This window comes from Acomys russatus, chromosome 8, assembly GCF_903995435.1.
Source record: "Acomys russatus chromosome 8, mAcoRus1.1, whole genome shotgun sequence".
NCBI lineage: Eukaryota > Metazoa > Chordata > Mammalia > Rodentia > Muridae > Acomys > Acomys russatus.
Window position 1 is genome coordinate 21,959,157 of NC_067144.1, and position 24,744 is coordinate 21,983,900.

A 24,744-nucleotide genomic window follows, 5' to 3' on the forward strand; every position below is an offset into this window, starting at 1 on the left:
AGAGTTTCTCTGTGGGGTAGCCCTGGCTGTCCTGGACTCACTTTGTAGGCCAGGCTGGCCTTGAACCCACCTGTTTCTGCCATCCGAGCGCTGGGATTCAAAGCGTGTGCCACCATGCCAAGCTTAGTTTCCTGTTTCTAGCTTTGTCTACCTTTTTTACTCAGGTAAACATCCAGAAGACTGAGCACGCATCCTCTTGTGTGCATCTTTGATGTAATCAGTCATTCTTTATAGAGTAAAATTGAAGACCTTTATCATAGTATAAGCCGTGGTTTTGTTATGAAGGTGCCTGTGATTTTACCTTTCCTGGGCTGTCCTTTCCTCTCTTCTTTTCCTGATGTCTTCCTGAGCAGTTGTTACAGGTAGGACGTGACGTACTCTGCCCCTCCCCACTCCTTGCCGTGTGTTGGATGCTTGGTCCCCAGGTGGTAATGGTCTTGAGGCTGCAACTTCATGAGAACGCAGAGTAGACAGTCAGGAGGAGGGTCTTAGTTGAAGCTGGGCTCGGAAGTGTATATCTTGTCTCCAGGCCCCCCACCCCCACCCCCTTGCCTCCTGTCTGCCATGAGCTGTGTAGCTTTTCTTCGAGGCACTCTGGCTGCCAGGATGTGTTCTTGCTCCACCATGGCACAGAAACACCATAGACTACAACATGTGAACCACGAGTGAGCCCAGCTATTCCTTCACCAGCATTTGTCACAGTGACAGCGTCTAGAGACCCTTCTCACATTCTAGGTTCTGTTCCCTTCCTTGCTGCGTCACACCGTCTACAGGCTTTGTTGAACTAATTGATCCACTGTTCAGTTTACCCAGAGGACAGCATTTTCTACTAGCCTAAAAGCCAGACAGGGCTATGTACTGAACAGAGATGTTAAATCCACGTAACTACAGATAGTGGGTGAACTGTAGGTTTTAGTTGTCATGTAGATAAGAGCCATGGTTCCTTTTGGGGGCTGTGTTACTTTTCTCATTGCTGTGATGAAATCCGTTACAAAAGCACCCCCCCTCCCAGCCACCCCACCCCACCACACCCCTCCTCACCCCTCAGACAGGGCTGCTCTGTGGTTCAAACTCACAGAGATCCACCTGTCTGCTTTCCCAGTGCTGGGATTAAAGGTGTGTGCCGCCATGCCCTGGCTGTACAAAAGCAATTTAAGGGTTGAGGGGGAACAACCTGTCATGGTGGAGGAGGTAGCAGCAGCTGTGTGAGGTGGGTGGTGACATTGTGTCTGACTTCAGGAAGCAGAGATGACTCTTGATGCCGTACTTGTTTTCTGCATTCTGTTTCCTCTGGATTCCAGCCCCTGGCATGCTGCCCATGTTCAGGAGGGTTAAAGCCTTTCTGGAAATGCCTCCAGAGATGGCCCAAACATAGGACACGAGGTTGCTTCTAAGTCTGTCAGGCTGACAGTCAAGATGAACCACTATAGAGGATGTGGACCTCAAAGTAAGGCAAGCCCAGCGAAATAACCTTATTCCTCCACTGTTTATCCACTAATTTCCCATTTCCCCACTTGGCCATATAGACATTTCCTCCTCTTCTGTATTAGAACATGTGTTGTAATGATGGCTTCCGTTAAATATTGTGACGTATTAGCTAGGCGCCCAAAGGTCTGTAATGCACATTAGCTAGGCATCCAAAGGTCTGTAACGCACATGTCAGGCACAGTTTAGATGGAGTGTGCTAAATTGATGCATTACTGTAGGATTGTTATTCCAAAAGTGTGGAGTTGCTCTCATTAAAATTGGGAGCAGAAATGGTGTGCTACTGGTGTCACTAACATCTATACTATTTGCATAGAATTATATAGATAATAACTAATGTTGCCTGGTTTTGTTTTGCTTTTCTGTAGCACCTGGGTACTTCTGGTAGTAAGCGGTGCAGTAGCAGCAGCAGCAGCAAATAATTTATAGTGTTCTTCATGTGCCAACCACTGTTCTAAGCACAGTGCGTAAACTAATTTATTTAATCTCTGTAGCAATCCTCTGAGGTAAGAGCCTATTATCATTCTTGTGCAGATGAGGAACTTGGCAGAGTGAAATGAAATAAGTAGATTTGGCCATGGTATAGCTAATAGTTACCCGCAGAATTTAAATTAGATGGCTCTTAGAGGGGCTGACTATGCTAGACTCTGGATGGACCAGGAACATTGTCATGTTTGGTGCCAGGAATTGAGTCTGGTCCTCTGGAAGAACAACCAGTGCTCTTAACCACTGACCACGGGGCCATCTCTCCAGCCCCACCATTGTGTTCTTATTGTTGAGTTTTGTGAACTCTTTGTACACTTTGAATGCAACAAATCTTTTATCAGATAATGAGTTTTGCAAGTATTTTTTTCCAGTCTTTTTTTTTTTTTTTTTTTTAAATACGACAGGTATTTTGCCTTAATAACCTATTTTGTGTGTGGGAGTTAAGTAATTTATTTTTCAAGGTTACTTAGAATTTTTTCCACCCCCAGACAGGGTTTCTCTGTGTACCTTGGCTGTCTTAGACTTGCTTTGTAGACCAGGATGGCCTCTAAATCATAGAAATCTGCCTGCTTCTGCCTCCTTGAGTGCTGCAGTTAAAGGTGTGAGCCACTGAGCCCAGCTATTTCTTAGATTTTTGTTATCTTTAGAAGTTGTATAGATTTACATTTCTTTTTCTTTTTTGTTTTTTTCTTTCTTTTTTTCTTTTGGTGATTTTTGCTTTTTTGTGTGGTTCCCGCCCCCTCCCCCAGGGTTTCTCTGTGTAGCCTTGGCTGTCCTGAACTCACTTTGTAGACCAGACTGGCCTTTGTCTGCCACCACGTCTGGCTGATTTATATTTTCTTTAGGTATATGAATATAGAATTAATTTTTGTGAATTTTGTGCTTTTGACTTAATTTTTGCATACAGTTACTTTTTAAATGCATTTTCTTGCACATGAGTATCTAGTTCTAATCATTTTTAAAAAAAGATTATAATATTAATTAATATGTGTTTAATTGGAATATACATGCAGGTGCCTAGGTGCTTGCAGATCAGATCCCCTGGAACTGGAGTTACAGGAGTTCTGAGCCATTTGACATAGGTGGTGGGAATTGAACTCAGGTCTTTGGAAAAATAGCACATACTCTTACCCACTGAGATATCCTTCTGGCTTCTTTTTTCCGTTTAGCAATACTGGGGATCAAGTCTAGGCCCTTGCAAATGCTGAGCACCTCCATAGCCCTTGCCACCCCTTTTTGATATTCTCTCAGTGGAATACTCTTAAGCATGGATTATGATAATTAAAACCAAATAAGAAACTGAAGTTACCAAAATGAATATTTTTACTGTATATTATGGTTTTAAAGTTGCTTAGCAGGGACTTGAGAGATGGCTCAGCCGTTTAGAGCACTTGGTGCAGAAGACCTGAGTTTGCTTCCTAGCACCAATGTGGCAGCCCACAACTCCACATCCAGGGCATCAGGCTCCTCGCTTCTGCTCTTGATGGGCACCAGGCACTCACATGCCATGCACACACACAGGCACAACACATACACACACGAGGTAAACTAAGTCTTAAAAACTAAAAAAAAAGGGGGGGGGCGGTATTAGTTTAAAAAGAATAAATTGCATACTTGCAATGTCTGCAAACATTTTGTTAAACCTTGTATCTGAAATAGACTTATATAAGGGAGTTTAATGACTGGTCAGAGTAATTACATTAAAGAGTCTAAGTGAAAGACTGGAGTTACTGTATCCGACATGTTCAGCATTTTCTATAAGCATCAGCTGACAGTTTCATGTGATGTATTTTGCACTGTATTTTTTTTTATCACCTTTACCATTTGATAGATCTTTACTTTCCTGAATTGATGGAGGAACACAGCATACTTAAGAAGTGCTCACCTGTTTTTCAGGTCAGGGCTGCAGAGATGAGATGCATACACAGGCGTTCTCTGAGGTAATGCCCTGAATCAAAGCTGTTTGGTCCACGGAGTTGACTAATAACTAAAGCACATCCATAGGAAACAGGTTACAGAGAGGCTCATTGTTCAGTGCCCTGATAGACACCACTTGCTGAGTCACCAAAAGGCTTGAGCTTTCATGAAAGCAAGTTTGTTTCTTAGGTTGATTGTATTTCTGCATCTGAGCCCTAGGTGTCTGACAGTGATTCTGAGGCGTTCATTGGAGTGTGCTGCGGTTTTGATCTTTTCCATACCTGCTCCTTTCCGAAACCTAATAGGTGGCATAGATTTAATTTTTTGAGACAAGGCTTCTCTGTGTAGCTCTGACTGTCCTGGAACTTGATGCTGTCCTCAAGTTCATATAGATCCTCCTGCCTCTGCCTCCCAAGTGCTGGGATTAAAGATGTGTGCGGCCAGTGCATGGCTGGTATAGATTTATCTTAACACAAACCATTTTCCTCAGAATTATGTAATGATTAAATGACTAAATAAGCTAGTATTTCTTTTTCTGCTGAATACTACCATAAACTCAAAAACAACAACAACAAAATTCAAAACAATTTGAAGCCATGTGTGGTAGTGCACACCTTTAATCCCAGCACTTGGGAGGCAGAGGCAGACAGATTGCTGTGAGATTGAGGCCAGCCTGATCTACAAAGTGAGCCCAAGTCAGCCAAGGATGTTACACAGAGAAACCCTGTCTCGAAAAACCAAACCAAACAAAAAACATGTGTATGTGTGTACACATGTATATAAATATTGACGTGTATATACATGGGAAAGTCAGAAGATAACTTAGGCGAGTCATTTTTCTCTTTCATATGGGTGCAAGGGATTGAATTTAGGTGGTCATGCTTGGCAGCGAGCTGTCTTCTGTCCTCCCACCCATAAGACCTTTGGTAAGCTGTAGCCACTGCCAGCTTCAGATCATCAACTCATTATAGAGACCAGTAAGGTGCACATTGTCTAAACCATACTTTTTTTTTTTTTTTTAAAGATTATACTTTTAAAAGTATGATCCATTCATGAAAGAGCAAAAACAACACACCAAGAACAGAAGACAACTTTGTGGTGTCAGTGCTCTCCTTGCACTGTTTCACAGGTTCCAGGGAAGGGTGGAACTTGCTAGGCTTAGGCCTTAGAGCTTTGCCTGCAGAGCCACCTGGAGAGGAAGGGGTTTGTGTCAGCTGACGGCAGGTTAAAGTGCACCATTAAGGGAAGCCAGCACAGGGACCTGGAGGCAGAGTTGGAGCAGAGACAGACCACGGGGGTGGGGGTGGAGGCAGGATGTCGCTTCTTAGCTTGTTTCTCTGCCTTGCTCTGGTACTTTCTTACATAGCTCAGCTCCACCTGCCCAAGGATGCCGCCAGCCACATTGGGCTGTGCTGTCCCATTCGATCAGCAAGGAGGAATGCCCACGGTGTCTGAGGTAGGCAGCTCCTCAATTGAGATTCTCCTCTTCCCAGGTACGTCTAGGTTTATGTCGAGTTGACAAAAATTAACCAGCAGCATATCATAACTCCTTCTGTCCTGAATACAAGAATCAATGCTTGAATAGTAAACACTGACTATGAATGTAGTGTTTAACCCAGCTCCTTGTGATGCTCTACAATACATTTTAGAACTAAGGCTACGCTATTTAGGAAATAGCTATTTCTAGTTGTGCATGGCTTTAATCCCAGGCAGATCACAGTGAGTTTGAGGCCAGCCTGGTCTGTGACATAATAGTTCCAGGACAAGCAGAGCTACATAGTGAGACCCTGTCTCCTAAATGAAGGAATGAGTCAAAGAGATGGGAGAGGGGGAGGAGCAATAGTGTAATATTGTAGTTAAAATAGAAGGTAGGTGATATAAAGAATACATGTGGCCGGCATGATGATGCACACCTTTAATCCCAGCGCTCAGAGGAAGGGGCAGGTGGCTCTGTATGAATTTGAGGCCAGCCTTATTTACATAGTGAGTTCAAAGACAGCCAGTTATGTAGAGGGCTGTGTTTCCATGTCATGTCCCAACCCCCATCCACGAGAAAAAACTAACCAAACAAACTTTCACAGGGGATGGAGAGATGGCTCAGTGCTTTATGCTCCTGCAGAGGACCTGAGTTCAATTCCTAGCACCCACATGGTATCTCATAACCATCGTAACTCTAGTACTAGGGGATCAAACACCCTCTTCTAATCGCAGAGGGCACCAGGCGTACATATGGTACACGTGCATGTATGCTGGCAAAACAGTCATACACATAAACAAGTCTAAAAAGCAAACGCAGCCAAATACACACACGTGCGTGCGTGCGTGCGTGCGTGCGCGTGTCTGTGCATATATATACACATGCACATATGCAAACACATTGAGAGTATACACACATGCACACACACACATTTTTCTTTTGTCACATGCCTAGAAAGTAAAATACTGGCTCAAAGAGTGTGACTTGGCTGCTACCTCTCCTTATACCATCTGAAAGAGAAGCTAGTGTATAAAGTTCATGTGGACATGGGTTGTGGTGTTTACTCATCTGTGCTAACAGTGGCTGATTTGTGTGTGGCTTGCACTTTTGCACCTGCAGGTCCTTATGTGTCCTCCTGACACACAGTTTGAGACTCACTCACTGGAGATGAGCAGCTAGCATTAGTTCTCCATCAAGGAGGTTCACAGGGTTTCTCTAAAACAGCAAGTTTAGCCCTTGTCACTAACGCATTTCCTTTCCCGCGTATTTACTGATTGTTTTATCTGGCATCCTTTACTTTAGATTTTGGAAATAATCTTGAGACTTAAAAAAAATTATATTTGAGGGCTATGGGTACCCTGTAAGCTTAGGGACAGAAGTATGTATTTGTCTGGAATATAAAAGGACTGTGCCTCTCCCACTGAAACATTTGAAGATGCCTAGTTTTAATGTATTCCTTGTTAAAGCCATAAATGTTTGAAAATGCATTCAGTACACTTAGCCTTCCTTAGCTTGGCAGTATGGAATGTTACAGAGCAGTGTTTGACTGGGAGGCCGCCACTGTGGGCAGCGTGCAGGAGAGAATGGTGTGGTACCCATTGATAGCCTCACAGTGTAGCTTACTGGATGTAAGTCAGAGCTGCTGCTACATTGCTGCCTTAGTTGGGTTACTGCTGTTGCTGAGATGAAGCAACCTGGGAAGGGAAGGGTGTCCTTGGCTTACACCTGCACATCACAGTCCATCACTGAAGGGTTAGGAGAGGAGGCCATGGAGGATGCTCTCACTGGCTTGGTCCTCATGCCTTGTTCAGTCTTTCTTAGAGAACTCAGGACGACCAGTCCAGCTCCGCCCACAGTGGGCTAAACCCTTCCCCACCAGTCACTAAGAAAATACCCTACTGCTGGATCATAGTGAAACGTTTTCTTAATTGAGGTTCCCTCCTTTCAGATGACTCTTAACTTTTGTCAAGTTGACATGAAACTAGCTAGGACAGTTAGAAACTATATGCACTTACTAATTTGCAAGATGAAATATCATAGGCAGTTTGGGGATGGGAGGAATGATTGAAATAATTTATTTTTCTTTTTGACCAGTAACTTATTAACAATTGGAAGACAAAAGTAGACTGAAAATCAAGTGTTTGGAATTACTGCTGTAGTAGTTTGCGTTTGAAATGTTGCCTGCAGGCTTGATTCCAGTTCTTGGTGCTGGTTGGAAGGGTTTAGACGGTGCAGCCTTTGCCGGAGGAAGTGTGTCCCTGCAAGCAGCTTTTGAGACTGTGTAGCTGCACTCTACCCCCAATTAGATCCCTCTAAATAGTGCTTGTGGTAAAAGACATGATCTCTCAGCCTCCTGCCTCTGCTACCATGCTTGCCACTTGCTGTTGTGACTCCAACTACCACGATGAACTCTTCATCCCCCGGAACCACAAACTCAAATAAACTTTCTTCTGGAGGTTGCCTTGGTCATGATGCTAATCACAGCAAACAGAAAAGTGCCTGCCGCAGCTCTCTTCGTCTGTGGAGTCGTGTACACAAGTACTTAGAATTCATGTTGCTCACGCCCTTCACTATAGCTTTTTAAATCTCAAAACCTTCCTCCCCTGCCCCTAAAAAATAAAGCAAAATCATATAGGTAGCATGTTGGGCTTTTGCAGAGCTGTGCTTTAAGTGCCTGTCCTCCAGCTACTGTTTAGTGATTAATGTGTGTATTTGTTTGAGTGTGGTCTAACTGGATTACTTTTTGGTCTTGAGTTTAACTGGGACGCTTCCTCTCCCCCCCCCCCCCCCCCGCCTTTTATTTTTTTCTTTAGTTTTAGTTTTATTTTGTTTAAAACAAAAAACAAACAAACAAACAAACACCAAAAAACAAAAAACAGAGGCCTGTTGTGTGGTTAGCTGGCCCTGAACTCTGTCATCTTTCTTCTGCCTCCAGTTTGCTTAATCTTTCTGAGCCTGTGCTTTCTAACTGACACTGTATCTTTTTGTCTTATAGATACAGATTTCTTCATTTCAGGAAGATTTTAATTTAATTTAATTTTTTGTACAGGTCATAAGAATTTCCTTCTGGAGCATTGACTCGATATTTTCCATATTTATCTCCAGGACTCTTACCGTCTGTTGTTTCCTTTCCTCCCGCCATTCTCTTCCGTTCATCATGTGTCTTCTGCTCTTTGCTGTTTCTTGCTTATTCATCTATGATTGATCCGCTGAGCTAAATAATTGAGGACTGTGATAGTATAAAAATGGCCCTTTGGAAAATAAGTTAGTTTAAGTGCTTAAGCCAGACACCATGGACTAAATGACTAAGGAAGAGTGGTTCCTGTTCCTGAGGCTGAAACCTCTAGTCTCAGATGCCAGCAGATTCAGTTCTTTGACCCTCTTGCTATAGCTTCTCACTGTGTCCTCACATGGCAGAGAGAGATCTCATGACCTCGTCTAAGTTTCATTACCCACCAGTGGCCCTACAGCCTGACATCAACCTGTTGGGAATTAGAACTTCAAGGGGGGGGGCGTGCAGCTCAAATATTAGGAACAATATTCATGTCATTCCTGCAGCTTTTTTGTTGGTTTGTTGTTGTTGTTGTTTGAGACAGGGTTTCTCTGTGCAGCCTTGACCGTCCTGGACTGACTTTGTAGACCAGGCTGGCCTCGGAATTAGAGATCTGCTTGCCTCTGCCTCCCGAGTGCTGGGATTAAAGGCATGCGCCACCACGCCTGGCTCCTGCAGCTTTTGAGGATACCATATCTGTAAACTGAGTTTTTGTTCTTAATTTAAGAACCTTGAAATAAGGTCATCTTAGATGATATGTTGGGATGGTTATCCTTAGCACAGAAGAGAGTGGACAGGAAAGATTAACTGAGGAGGCAGAGTGGACTGACTAGGAGAAACAAGAGGTTTCTCTGACCACTGCAGCTCTACTAGTGTTGCAACTTTGAATTTCTGGTTTCCACCACTAAGAGAATGTTTTTGTTTTATAAGCCATCCAGCTAGTGGCAATTTGTTACTGTAGCAACAACTGTCTAATATAGGCACCAAAAACAATTTACTCTTTTCACTTGTTATTTTACTATTTTGCCTTTCTTTTTTTTTTTTCTTTTTCTTTTTGCTTCTTGTGTTTTCTTCCATCTGTAGGTTTTTTTTTTAATTTTTGTTTTTGTTTTTGTTTTCTTTAAGATGGAGTCTCACCATGTAGCCAAAGCTAGTATTGAACTGCCAAGTGCTCAGAACTGCAAGTGTGCACTACCACACCCTGATTTTAATTACAGCTTTTAGTTTGGCGTTTGCATCTTTTGTTTTGTTTTGCTTTGTTTTTTATTTTTTCAAGACAGGGGTTCTCTGTGTAGTCTTGGCTGTCCTAGTCTCCCTTTGTAGACCAGTCTGGCCTTGAATTCACAGAGATCTGCCTGCCTCTGCCTCCCAAATGCTGGAATTAAATGGGCACACCACCACACCTGGCCATTTGCATCTTTTTTTTTCTGTAGTATGTTTGTGTCTTAAACCAACCCCCCCCCCCCACCACCACCACCAAACTTTCTACATGGCTTAAAGTGAGCTGTTTTGCCCGATGTCTTTAGTTTAATACAGTGCCTGTCAGTGACTTCTCGCTGATTCCTTATTTTCTTATTCAGGGTCTTTGACCTTTATGAATATGGCTACTTTTAATTCACTCTTGTGTCCCTTGAGGTCTAGTAGTGAGGAAAGAAAAGTCTTCAAGATGACTTCATGCTCAGGGGCACATTCTTTGCTGGATTTTTGTTTCTTCCCTCAGTTTAGTTCAGTGACCTGGAAAGTGGGTGGCCTCACAGGTGATGGGGCCAGGGGTGAAGCAATGAAGAGCTCGTAGTTCATTTTTTCCTGTCCCTTTCCTGCCACACTTGAGTGGCCATATTGAAGACTGTAGAAGGCAATTCTCAGGGGAAAATGACGCTGCAGAAGGAAACGTAGATTTCACTTCCTCAGCCTAGGTGGGTTTTACAAGTTAGAACAGCATATGTGTTTTGATTTCACTCATTGTCATTGTTTCTAAATGTAGCTTGGTACATTGATTTTACAAATGATTTGTTTAGTTAGGAGCTTTTCACTTCTTGACTTTTAAGTCCAGCTGAAATTTCTGACTGCAGATGACAAAAATACCTGAAAAGAGACAAATTAGGGACATTTGGGCCATCCACGGGTGAAATGGTTTCCTACCCTTACGCCTCGCATTTTCTGACATTTGAAGTAGTGAGTAAGCAGTGTGAGGATGTCCTTAAGGGTGTTCTAGTTCCTTCAGGACCCACTCGCAAGATCGGCCACACTTGTCAGACAAGTAAGAGTAGGGCCATGCCGTTCTGATGGCCCTTGTATTTACTAAGGACCCAGGAACAGCTCTTCTATCTCAGCTTTATGAGGAGAGACACTAAGTGGCTTAGCTCTGTGAACTGACGTGGTCGGCCATTCCCTTCCTCCGACAGTAGACTTTGACGGCTCTTCATGAGTTTGAGATGTTAAGCCAGTTTTGTTGTTGTTTTGTTTTTTTGTTTTTGTTTTTTTGTTTTGTTTTGTTTTTTTGAGACAGGGTAGCCCTGTTTCTGTGTAGCTCTGGCTGTCATGGCCTCACTATGCAGACCAGGCTGAACTCACACAGATCCACCTGCCTCTCTCTGCCTCCTGAGTGCTGTGATTAAAGGCGCGTGCAGCTGTAGGCAGCTACATCTGAAATACTGCAGTGGGTCTTTAGATGAGAATTCCAGTTCATTTAACAAGTATATACAAGCACAATCAAAGCATCTATCAGAAAGATTAGGATATTTGGGGAAATGTTTAGGAAAGGTGATTTTATTTTATGTATGATGTCTCCTCCAGAGATGAAGTTAGTGGCCATGCTCTTGTTATCTGGTTATTTTTCATACTTACATAGGTTCCTATAAAGCTATCAGGTAGTACTCTGTCTTCATTGTAAATTTAAATTTTTCAGTTTTAATATCTTAGATGTATTTATCTTTAGGAAGCTTTAGAAGCAAGGGAAAAAAAAGACAACTTTATTAGTTGTTCTGGAAATTAGACTATATTCCTTCTTAAGACGTTTTATAAATTTATAAAATAAAATTTAGTTTCCTAGGCTGTCATATAAAGGCTTAATAGCTGAGCAGTGGTTACTACAAATATTTGTGTATTTACAGTGACAAATAGCTAGTAGACAAGGGCTTTTGGAAGTGGAGAGTTGTGGGAAGTGGATAGGGCTTGGTGCTCGCTTGCAGCAGCGTCACCTCCGCTTTGTGTGGCGCTGGCGCAGGAGCACCTGTGCTTCTTTTAGTACCTGTGCCTGAGGTTGATTCTAGGGCTTGAGGTTTGGAATGAAACCTGGGAGGGGAGAACAGAAGGTTTCGGCGTTTTGTTTTGTCTAAGTAAGATTTGAAAGAACATTGCAAGATAGAGTAACCTGAGATGTGTTTGAAAAATTGTCTGTGGTTGGTTTAACTGATACACAAATGTTGCAAGCTGACCGGGCCGGATTGCACGTGAGTGGCTGCAGCTACAGGAGTGTGGCGATGCCAGGCTGGGACTGCAGTCCTGGTGCTCAGTAACTGTCACTGAATGGCCTTGGAGTCTGTTCAGATAGGAAGTGGGGACAGTGTGCCTCCCTACCGTTTTTATTTGAACAATTTGACATCAAAGGTATCAAAGTAGTTTATAAACTAAAGGCGTTTTTATTTAATAGCTTACCTGTAAGCAAACTTACACTGTTGAATTCATAAGAAGCACCCTATTATATTTACATCAGAACTACCGTGTGCTCTAGTGAGAGCTGCCCTTCACTTTCCATGTCCCTGGCTCCCATCCATTCATGTCCCTTCTAGTCTTGCAAGAGAACAGCTGGTGTAAAGCAGTTGATTAGTACTTTGTATGCTGATAAATTTGCTTAAATGTCTGCTATCAACTCCCTGACTTGATGTTTTGCTTAGGGAAATTCTGGCTCACCTTTTACTCACTTTAAATGATTCATGAATCTATCAAGCAGATTTATATCTCAGGCAAAATGAAGCTGTTGTATTTTAAAAGTTGTTCTCACACTCACATTAATAGGTGTGAGGACTTGACTCAAAATGTGTGCTTCCATTGGACTGCGTTTTCTTGGGTTTATTTGGCCTCTACATGACTCCGCTTACTCCCCGCTTTGCGTGCACTCAACAGTGTGCAGAACTTGTGAACTGGAGGAGCAGGGTTTAGCTTGTGTTCTTATTATATAATCCAGTTAGTTTCTTAGCTTTAACACCCTCCTCCCTGGGTTCAAATCAGCTTTATCTGCCTTCTAGGATTATGCTTTGGTTTACATTAGATATCTATGATAACACGCTTTTTAAACATTTTTATGTGCATTGGTGGTTTTGCCTGCATATATATCTGTGTGAGGGTGTCAGATTCTGGGGCTACAGACAGTTGTCAGCTGCCATGTGGGCGCTGGGATTTGAACACCAGTCTTCTGGAAAAACAGAGCTCTTAACTACTAAGCCATCTCTCCAGTCCCCAATAACACCCCTTTTAAGCTATAAAGTGCTGCATAAACATTGCTTGTGGTGTTGGTATGTGATGACCATGATTGGACACAAGGTCGTTTGATAGTTTAGTTGTGTATTTGTCATATCTTTTTAAGTCTAGCATAATTACTTGTCTACAGTATACTGGCAGCTGTGGAGTTTTTTCTTTTTCACTTATGTGAGCTTTACATTCTGCAGTGTGGGTTTGAAATGGGGTCATTCCAAGAAAGGTTGATGAGTGGACTTCAGTTGTTGCATAGTGATTAGCAAAATAAGCAGTAGTCCTAGAGGATGCAAACACTGCTTCCAGCAATGCCTAACAACAAATTTTAGCCTAATAAGTTTCCACTTTAAAATATGTGTAGGAATAAACCTAACTTGTGTGATGTACCATGGGAAAGAAGTTTGGGTATCTTTGGTGTGTGTCTCAGCGGTAGGCAGGATTGAGTGAGCTGCTGCACTGTGTTCTTGTGTTGTCAGAGGCTAGGTATTTGGGGTGAAGAGGCTGCCTGCTAGGTCCCAGCAGACCTAACCCACCGTGAAGCGTTAGAGTTAGTTCTGGTGCTATGCTCACGATGCGCTGGAGGTAGAGCCACTAGTTTTGTAAGACATTTTTTCTAGCTTTCTTTTGGAGTTGTGACTGAGCAAGAAACTCATTCCGAATCATACATCTTAAAGTAATTATTTTTTTTTTTAATGTAGGCACTTAGAATGGATCCTTTCCATGTGTAGTGTGGTAATCTGGAAAATTAGCTTCTTTAACGGAGAAAGTACTTCTACTTTTTGCTTCTCAAAATTGGGAAGTTTGGTAAGCACATTAAAAGTTGTTTAAATGTCATCCAAACTCTAAAGTCACAGTGCCTTGTGCATACCGTGCCAGTCTCTCAGAATCTATCGGTCAATACTTGGTTCAGAAGTCTATGGTGTTGTTATTTCAAGTGTGATGTAGATCATTTCCAGTGTGTATACATTTTGGGTTTGGTTTTATTCTATTCTAATTCATAGAAGCTAGGAGAAATAAAAAATATGCTTGATTCTGTGGTTTGTTTTTTTTAGTAAAATAATACTTGAGATCAAATTGTTAAATTAGTGCAGTTCATTCTTATTTTTCTTGAGATATTGGTTGAAGAGAAGATAAAAATATTTTAATTAAAACTTGTTCAAAACAAGTATAGCAGTTTCCAAGTAAAATTTTGGGTAGCTAGTAAATTCTGTTACCAGAGTCTTAGTGAAATAGTTGAGGTTTTTAGTTTTACTGCACACAGGTTTTGGACCTGGGGAGCTGTGTGTCCACTGAAGAGAATTAGGAAACTAACGCATCTGTCTGTGATAAACACACATGAGGCAAACACTGCCCTGGTGCCAGTAAGTCTGCCTTAGATCTCACTGTTGTGAAGGCGTTTGTGCACTTTAGCTCCGGGGGGGAAAAAAAGGAAAAGCACTGTTAGGTTTGCCGTGAAGTATGGCCGGTCCTCAGATTCTAGCAGGTCCACTGCCTGAGCAGTCTGCTAACCCTGTGGCCAGCATTTGTCGAGCACTTTCATTGTGCTAAATCCTGTGCTAATTATAAGCAGGAGGGAAATGATCAAGATAACCTTGTTTTCCTAAGAGTGCTTGGTTAAGCGAGGGGCCGGTATTTCTACTAAGTATAGAACGCTGTGATAAGCGCTGCAGTAGGCCCCAGACAGAGGTGAAAGAGCACAGTGGAGAAGGATATTGTTTTTTCTGCTCAATAAGTCAGACTTCAAAGAATGTAATTTATTAAGCACCCAGTGTACAGTGTGCCATTAAAAACCAACCAACCAACCAAAAATCCAGCAAACTACTTAGTGGTTAGCATTCCTGGGGAGAAGCCTCTGAAGTAGCGCCCTCCCGTGTTCCAGACATTCCACAGTAGATTGTAGGCTTCAGAACTTGGTGTTACCTTGCAGCTGGCTGCAGTCCTAGAAGCTCTTCAGGTACTTTCTTTTATGCCTTAGTGTTTGATAGGCAGTGGCCGCAGGCAAGCACAACCATAGCAGGTAGTGCCCTCTAGTGTTTTGTAGCTCCTGTGTAGTCCTATCTGCTGGGACAGTTAGCTTTACAAAGTTGTTATGGTGCCTAAAGAATTCCTTGGCCTTTCATGACAGTTGGACCTAGATTTTGGGTTATACCATCATGGCTGCCACTGCTAGGGAAGTAGTCTCCCCGCTTCTTCCCCCTGTTGCTGCTTCTGCTGCTGTTGGCCATAACCTGTTTTATAGCGCACCTCTCTCTTAACTAGACGCACCCGGCCACTTGACTGCACTTGAGGCTCTGCTTGCTGACTGACTGTTTAGGTCTCCCTCTGCTGTCTGTCTGCTCTGCAGTATGGCAGCTCTGTGTCTCTGCGTTTGTCAAGGCAGGGGCAGGCTTTCCTTGGTTTTGTAATTCAGCTAGTGGATCCACCTCCTCTGCAGTTGCCAAAACAGCTGGAGACTGCGGCCTCTGTAGTGTTGTGTACTGCTGTACCTATTGCTGCTACCACTCTGGGGTTACTGCCAGGGCTGCTGTGGCCTCTGTCCTGCCTCTTAGGCCACTGGCTGTGCTCTTCGTCTACCAAAGCAGTCTGCTCTACCAGAAGCAGACAAGAGACAAGCCCACTCAAGAAACTCTTTCTATTGAGCCTAATGTTGCAGCTACGGGAGGCAACATACATGTGTCTATTAGTTGGCTCAAAAGGTGAGCTAAATAGTACTCATACATAGGCAGAGAGCGGTGCTGTCATCAATCACAAGAAATGAGGTTATGCCAGTTATGACTTTGTCTTTTTTGTGCCAGTCACATAGTCCTTCTAGTCCCGTCTGGTCTAGGTGGTGATGATTGCCGAGTCTCAGGGCTTCTTAAACTTTTTCTTCTTGTGGCCTCTTTTTGTTTCTTGTCTTTAAGTTTTTAGAGACAGGGTTTCTTTGTGTTATCTTGGCTGCCCTGGACTCGCTTTGTGGACCAGGCTTGCCTCAAACTCAAGAGTGATCCACCTGCTTCTGCCTCCCAAGTGCTGGGATTACAGGCGTGCGCCACCATGCCTGGCTTGTGGCCCCTTTTTGTTTGAAAAATTTTGTGCAACGTCAGTCGTATTGGTATCTGAAGTAGGTGTAGACTGCACCAGCAAGAAAGCTGAGTGGGTGAGGATGCTTCCTGTACAAGCCTGAGGAGTTCAACCCCTGGATCCCACAGTGATGGGAAACTACCACCAAAAGCCTGAGTGCGCACACACACACACACACACACACACACACACACACACAGAAAATAATGACATTCTAGAATTCTAAACTAGCCAGGCTTGGCGGTGCACGCCTTTAACCCCAGCATTCAGGGAGGCAGAGCCAGGCAGACTGCTTTGAGGCCAGTCTGGTTTACAAACTGAGTCCAGGACAGCCAAGGTATACTAACTAGAGAAACCCTGTCTCAATAAGATAAAATAAAATTCTAAAATAAATATAACCTATTACAACATACATTTACTGCTAGTAAGTCAAGTATATTTCAGAACATTCTTTATAGATATAACTTCACACTTATTAAAGACAAAATTAAATTTGTGTAGTAAGGAGATGAATATTTATGTAAATAATTAAATCAGTGAATATTTGATACCACACAATATAGAGCACCTTCAGAATTTATGTTTGCAGTACTAGGGATTGAACGTTCGAGGTAAGCGCTGAGCTATATCCCTCGTCAGCTTTTCACAGTTGATGGATACTTTGGTTTTGTGATGATCAAGGCTGAGAACACTGCCTTGCGTCAATACATAGTACAGAATGGTCAACGCATGGTGATGTAGTGTTGTCAGCTTGACAGACCTTAGCATTATCTGAGAGATGAGCCTTCAGATAAACCTGTGGGGGTTATGTTAATTGAGGAGAGCAGACCCACCCGCTGCAGCTTGTCCCGATCCCTAAACTTGGGATTTTAGAGTGTATGAGTGGAGAAAACGACTGAACAGGGCCTGCCTGCGGCTCATTTCTCTGCGCCAGGCTCCTGTGCCCTGACTCTGTAATGGTAGCCTGTAACCTGTGAGCTCCCCACAGAGCCGAAGGGTATGGAATAGTATCTGTCTAAAATCAGGTTTTTAAGATTTTTGGTTTGAAAGAAAAGTTTACGTTTCTCTTATGCATTCCGCGCCCCCCCCCCCCCCCCCCCCCCCCCCCCCCGGTGTGTGTGTGGTTTTTTGAGACAGAGTTTCTTTGTGTCCTGGAACTCACTCTGTAGACCCGGCTGGCCTCAAACTCGGATCCTCCTACCTCTGCCTCTGTGCTAGGATTAAAGGCATGCGCCATTGCCTGGCAAGCCTCTTACATGGGGATATACCTTTCTGTTGTTCTAATGATAGCAGGAAGTGTTGTGCCATTTGAGCAGATCATAATTGTTAGAGAGGAACCCAAGGGAGGGCTTGGAGCTGTGCTACATAATTGCCACTGTTCTGCTACCCGAAAGATAGTGACGGTTTTTAAAGACAAATTTTATTTGAATGGTTTATGTCATATAACTAGTGCTAGAGTTGCTAGGCCTTCTTCTAAGAAATTTAGTATTGGACAAAGTGGTTTTTTCCCCTTAATGTGGCAGATTTATTATGAGTTTTAGTTTTTCATGAGGATTTTGGTTTGTATGTTGTGTGTTCTATCATGGTACAAAGCAATCTAACCTATAGTGGTGAAGGTTAAATTATTTGGATTTCACAGAATCTAGTGTTTGAGATTTTTAATTTTTCATGTGCTTTGGGAAGTTTCAGGACCTAATGTTGCCAAACTGTCTTTGTAAATGCCTTTTCCTAGTCAGCGTAAGTAGTCGGGGCGGGAAGTGTAAAGACTGTTCCTGTATCACAGCACTCTCTGCCTCTCCAGAGCCAATGCTTCGCAGCCTCTTCACAGGCTCTCTCTGTTTACGGAGTGGGAAAGCATGTGAAATCAGCCTTTAGGCAACAGTTAGGTTATACAGTGCAAGAGAGGTGACATGAGGCAGTGTGCTCAAGTTTATAAGTTGTAGTCTTTCTCAGTTTTTATTTGCATAGGAGGCTTAGTATGTTTTTATTTTTAAGTATTAAAATATGTGAAACAACGGAGGAAGTTTTTTGAGAAAACACTATTTTCTATAGTTGCTGCTTTATTGCCAAGCCGGCTGATTCCAGTTCCACCGGTGACATGCTTCCTGAGCACGAGTCACTAATTGCCAGTGCAGTAATATTTGTCAACTTGCCCTGGTATTACTTTGTTGTCTTCTTTAGCTCTGTTGTTTCATCGTCAGAAGTCTGTGTTCATCTATCTTCATCACAACTTTCAATTGGCTGTGAATTCTATCTTCATTTGCTTCAGGAAAAAAAATCATAGTTTTCTTGTCTTTCTCATTTCATTTCTTTTGTTGTTGTTTTTGATTTTTTTTGAGACAGTGTCTCTCTCTGCACAGTGCTAGCTATTCTGGAACTCACAGTTACATACAAAGATGGCCTAGAACTCAGAGAGATCTACCTGCCTCTGCCTCCTGAGTGCTGGGGTCAAGTGCTTTGCCACCACACCTCTCTCATTTCTGAAGACAGATTCACACTCCTGAAGTTAAACTGTAAATGAAGCAGTCAGGAAGCTGGATTTTGGAATAAAAATTCTAGGATTCTTGAGCCGTTGCTGCTAGGGTGTTCCAGACACGTCACAGTTGCAGAGATTAGGTTCACAAGAGTTTGCTGAGGTTTCTCTAAATGCTTGAGAGAAAATAGAGTAAATCTTCTCATTTCTAGAAGGATTGGTCATTGTCTAAAGTAGTCACAGCTCAAAGGTTAAAGGCCCCAAGAATTTTGGGGTGATGATGTAGCTCTTGGGGTAGAGGCAGGTGGATCCCTGAGTACAAGGACCCCTGGCTCATGTAAGGCATGTGAGGCCAGTTAGCCCACACAGTGAGACCCGTGCTCCCATGCGCCACTCCACCCGCCCACCCCAGCCTGAGTAGGCATAGATAGAGCCTGCTTAGTTTTTCCACTCTACTCAAGATTGGCAATGAAAAAGGTGTTGAATCCCAGGGTTGTGCTGGTTGTCTTAAACAGTGTGTGCTCAGTCTCCTGAGAGAGAAGGGTGGTTCTGAGGAGTCACATGGGCAAGGAAGGAGCTACTGTGGTAGGCATGTCTTACAGGAATCAGTTCAAAGCTTAGTTTCTTGTTTTCTGTGTCAAAATGTCTTCGTACGGTAGGAAGGCATACTTTTTCTCTGTACTGTGAGCCCAGCAACCACTCATACATACTTTCTACTTTAAAGTAGGAATGCTTTGTGTGAGTTAGACCTCTTAGCTTTGGAAAGCGGACTTGTTTAACGAATTATTAGTTCAGGGTTCTTGACAACATGTCTTTAAACTTCCATGCTATGGAGGAAAGATTTTAGGAAATCATGTCAGCTTATTTCTTGAAATAATTAGATAATAAAATGTATTCAATACTTTGTATTTTAATTTTTCTGTATCTCACTGCCCTGCATCCTGTTATTTAGAGTTGATTTCAAAAGACTGTGAGTCTGTCTTTAAAAAAAGCATCTGGATGTGGTGGTGCACACCTTTATCTCAGCACTCAGGAGGCAGAGGCAGGTAGATCTCTTGAGTTCCAGGCCATCTTTGTATATATAGTGAGTTCCAGGATAGCAAGAGCTCTGTAGAGAGATCTTGTCTCAAAAACAACAACAATGACAAAACAAAGTAACAAAAAGAAAAGACAAGAAAACTAAGATGGGAGGGGACACAGAAGATAAAATTTACAGCCAACTGAAAAATTGTAATTAAAAGGAGCACAGTCAGATTTTTGAAGGTGGGAACATGGTAACTTAGAATTAAAGCAGGTTTTAGAAAACATCTGGTTTATGTTACTAAAAGTTATGACTTAAGAGAGCTTTTAAGAGCTCCAAGGACTGCAGTATAGGTGTTGGCTTCTGCCACTGTTTGTATGCATTCGAAATATACATAATAATGCTTAAATTAACATTGTGTTATTGATGTGTCTTTCAACAGATGATACTGTGCTAATTTGTAATTCACATTAAATAATATGTTTTTGAGTATTTTGCCTTGAAATGAAAGACCTAGTGCAGACTGCCTGTAAATCACTTGGCTATCATATTTAGATGTCACTTATAATATGTTCAGTCATTGTTTTGTATCTGATATGAAGGATATCATTTAAGGAAAGGTTAATCTCACAGACATAGCATATTGGCTTTTGTCTGTGTTAATGGATATGCCTGTCAGTCATTGTGTGCTACCAGCATCTTCGGTATCAAGCAACTAGTATTGATGGAGAAATGCCTAGGAGAGTTATTTCTTTTTTATTAGATTAGTATGAGTTCAGTTAGCACCTTAAAATAAATGAAAGTCACATAATGGAAGAGAAAAAAAAGATAAAGAACTTACATTATACACATATATTCTTATACCTTGTATTGGGTTGGTGTTAGATTTGTTAGGAAAGAGCAGAGCAGAGTGAGCGGCAGTTGTCACTTCAAGATGATTCTGATTTCTAGAACTTATGTGTATTGTGAAGTCACTAAAAGAATAGCTTAAAGCCCTTGGCAACCATAGGTAGCCTAGGATAGTTTGGAATTCAGAGATGACTGTAGACTGCCTAGCCAAATGGGAATTTGATTTGAGCTTGAAGGACCCGTTAAGGATTGCTGTTAAGGATGAGGCAACGCAAAAAGGTAAGGAAAGGTCTGTAAATGAGATGAGGGTGTGTCGGTAAGCCACACACGGCTCAGTTCAGAATGGGTTTCATTGTGTTTGTTTTACATGTTATCCCCAAATTAAAGCTTTTTCCTTATGTGATTGTTTTCTCAAAGGTATTATACTGATTTGTTGTTAAGAGGGAATAAGGTAAAAGCAGAAACTCAAAGCCTTACTTTCCAAAAGGCAGACTAGTCATTTGGACTTGGTGTACTTACACAATTTTAGGTACATTAATTTTGTTTTCAAGTAAGTGGCCTTAAAGAAAAGTTAGACTGACTGAAGTTCGACCCTGAGGGAGCCCACCATTTGTACTTCGGCTTGGGGCAACTTGAATTTCACATACACACATACATGTATGTATGATACATTTATTTATAATAAATAAACTCTCACTGTGTGCCCAGAGTGGCATTGCGCTTCTGATAGCCTTGGCTTGATTCTAGGCACAAACCATGACACCTGGCTTCCCGTTAGTAGTCTTTAAGAGCTATTTATTCTTCCAGTTTCACACACTTTTGACCATATTCCCCTTCCCATTGTCCTCTGTTAGTCACTCTTCCTCTAAACCTCTTCTTCCCTGCACCATGATTTGTAGTATGAGAATAATATATTTACATTATAGCTGGTTGTTTTCAGCAAATGATGCTGCATATTTAAATGAAGCAGAGTAGACTTAACTAGAATGACTAAATAAATGGTGGGTTAAGTTGCTTGTAATTGGAAACTATTTCATGCTAAACTGATACATATTTAAGTAAAGGATATATTTACTTTATATGTGTTGGTAGGTTTGTTTTGTTTTGTTTTGCATACTTGTATACAGTTCTCATTTTAATCCCTCTCTTCCTGTAGGAGATAAAGATGGCAGCAAGGTGACCACAGTGGTGGCAACTCCTGGACAGGGTCCTGACAGGCCACAGGAAGTCAGTTACACAGACACTAAAGTCATTGGAAATGGATCATTTGGTGTGGTATATCAAGCCAAACTTTGTGATTCAGGAGAACTGGTTGCCATCAAGAAAGTTCTGCAGGACAAACGATTTAAGGTAATGGTGTTTCATGCGTCTTCACTGATATATATATATATATATATATAAAATTGTTTTGTTTTGTTTTGTTTTTTTAATCATATCACTTTTAACCTCCTGGCAATATCCCTTCCTTTTTTGTTTTCTCTCCTCTTCCTTTCCCTTTCCTATCTCTCCTCTTCCCCTTCTTCCCTTCCCTACCCTTTCCCATGTCACTAGACAGCCCAGATCGCTCTGATACTCATGGTCCTCCTGTGGCTCAGCCTCCCTCCTTAGGGCTGCACTTAAAGGCAGGCGACAGAGCACAACTGCCTTGGACTTATTTTTCCTGATTTATTTGTTTGTTTTTTGTTACACTATACTCCTTAAATGATGAGAACTCTTTCTTTCTTGTTTTACTATCTTGTTAAATCTCTCATAGCTTCAGCAGACAGCTGCTGGATTGGGGTGAAATTATATAAAAGTTACCAATTGGTTTGGAGAAAAGTATACTTAACTATTTAGCTTTTATACTTCTTTCTCATTGCATTGACTTAAATTTTTATTGCACTTATTGTAGGACTCTGTTCTTCCTATTAGGTGAGACCTGGGGATTGCCAGGCCTGGCAGCAGGCATCTTTACCTACTGAGCTTTCTTGTCAGCTCCGTTGATGTTTAGTTTTTCAAGGCAGGGTTTCTCTGTGTCCCGTGGCTGTTACGGAATTTGGCCTGTAGACCAGGCTGGGCTAAACACACAGACATCCACCTGCCTCTGCCTCCCCACCTACTGCTCCATTGTTTTTTTGTTTTGTTTTGTTTTTTGGGTTTCTTTCTTTTCTTTTTTTTTTTTTTTTTTTTCTTTTTTTTTTTTTTTGTTGTTGTTGTTGTTGTTTTTGTTTTTGTTTTGGTTTTTCAAGACAGGAGTTCTCTGTGTGGCCCTAGCAATTCTGGAATTCTCTTTGTAGACTAGGCTGGCCTCTTCCTCCCGAGTGCTGGGATTAAAGGCATGTGCCACCATGTTGGCTTCTCCATTGAAATTTTTAAAAAATTTATTTATGATGTATACAGTGTACACACTAGAAGTGAGCACCAAATCTCATTATAGATGGTTGTGAGCCACCATGTGGTTGCTGGGAATTGAACTCAGGACCTTTGGGAGAGCAGCCAGTGCTCTTAACCTTTGAGCCATCTCTCCAGCTCTGCTCCATTGAATTTTTGAGGATAAAATTTTGTAATTTTTAAAAAGTAGACCTTTAGTGAACTTTCTAAACATATCTGTACCTGGAGATGTTTGATAAATTTATATTACCCTTATGAGATTTTTCTTAAGACTAGTAATTTTTATTTACCATTAGTATTTAAATAACTAATTTTGGGTGAGCTTTAAGTTTGTAATTACATTTATTTATTGTGGGGCATACATGTGCCATGGTACACGATAGGAGGGATCAGTTCCCTCCTTCCAACTTGTGGGTCCTAGGATGGGATTTAGACAGTTGGCTTTCTTGGGAAGGTTCTTTACCCATTGAACCCCCTCCCCTGCCTTTGGTAATAGTTTATATTCCTGTTTATTAAAGTGGATTACCTTTAATTTTATAACTGACCATAGCAACTGCAAGTAATGAGTGTACATTTTTCCTTTTTAAACACATTTTTGTATTATCCTGATAACAAGACTCTAACAGCAGTGTTTCAATGCTGGTAACAGACCTGGCTGTGCGTTGTCTTATCGTGCAGATCTCCTCCCTCCTAGAGGAGGGCTGATGTCAGGACAGAGAGAAAGTGGATGCATATTCAAAATCTATGTGGTTTGTGCTAAGTTCTACCTCATGAGGGCCTTGCCAATGCACATTCTCTTAAGTAATAAATAATTGTTTATTTTCCCATGGGTTTGCCTGCAAACTTGATTTGCTTTTGATATTTGCTAATTTGATAGAGTAGAAATGACACCTCACTGTGCAGATTAGTGCAAGTGCTAAATAGGCCATAATTTAGAAAGCTAATACTATTGCACCACCCTGCCTTGGAGCTGCTATATGCTAGGAACTTAGTAGCTTAAGGAAGGGCCTCAATATTTCATAAAGCCTGGCTGATGTAGAAGTAGCATCTGTGATCTATCATTCCAACCTTTTTGCTTATATAAAAAAAAAAAAAACCAAATGATTTTCTAGAGCTAGGTTGGCTGGAGGATGATGACACCCAGGGGACTTAGGATGCTTACTTGTGTTCTTGATGGTTCTTGATGAACTTGGAACATTGTGGGCTTATAGCTAAGCTCTCCCTCTCTTGGAATTTTTAATTGGATTTCTTTAAGCTCTGCCGTTTCACATATTGAATTGCATAAGAATAGAAAATACCGATTTGTTTTAGTCTCCTTTTTGTGTCTTTCAGTTTTTCTTACAGGGTCTATTCTTCTTTGGTAAGTTTATACCTGCATAGTTTTTTGGTTCTGCTATTATATATATATATATATTTTTAATTCCCTATATACTAAACAGTGGTAGGTTGTATCACTCAGCTCAAATGCTTCACACTAACTCACCCTTTCCTCTGTGGAATTTACTCTTTGTTTTCCTCTGTAACTACACAGTTAGTAGAAGCCAAAAATAAAATTTGTTCTGTTGACCAATTTATTTTTGTATCTATAATAGTAGTAGTAGTAGTAATAACAATAACAATAATTTCTCTTACAATTTAAGAATTTATCATTTAACATGAGGGATTTACATAACTGCTGCCTAAGACTGTATTAAATAATTAGGTATGACCAGAGGAAAAACTAGATAAATAAATAAATAAACCAGTTAGCCTTTGTTAGTAGTGGTTTTGAGAAGCAATTTGTTTCAGTGCAAAAATAGGACGAGGGGTAATACCATAGAGAAAAAGAAAAGCAAGAATAATTATCCCTAATGTAGTGATCACCGGGGCTTTTAAAGTAATTTCTCATATAACAAGCTTTATTTTAATAATATTTAACCTGAAATCTGAATATCCCTTTTCCCTACCCCTCCCATTGTACCATGACACATTACTTGGTGTGGGGTAAACTTCAGCTAGTTACCTGAGTGACGTAGGAGTCCCTTAATATTAAGACAGTCTTGAAAAGTGAATTTTAGTGTTTGAACCTGGCTTTTACA

General features: G+C 41.6%; 1 protein-coding gene across 2 annotated transcripts in view; it reads left to right on the forward strand.

Moving 5' to 3' along the window:
• Positions 1 to 24,744, forward strand: part of Gsk3b (glycogen synthase kinase 3 beta) — a 148,577-nt gene that overhangs the window by 26,413 nt on the left and 97,420 nt on the right. For both annotated transcript variants that reach the window (XM_051149897.1, XM_051149898.1), the window contains exon 2: positions 21,453 to 21,646. In XM_051149897.1, coding sequence (XP_051005854.1) covers positions 21,453 to 21,646 — 194 coding nt within the window. The remainder of the gene's footprint in view (positions 1 to 21,452; positions 21,647 to 24,744) is intronic.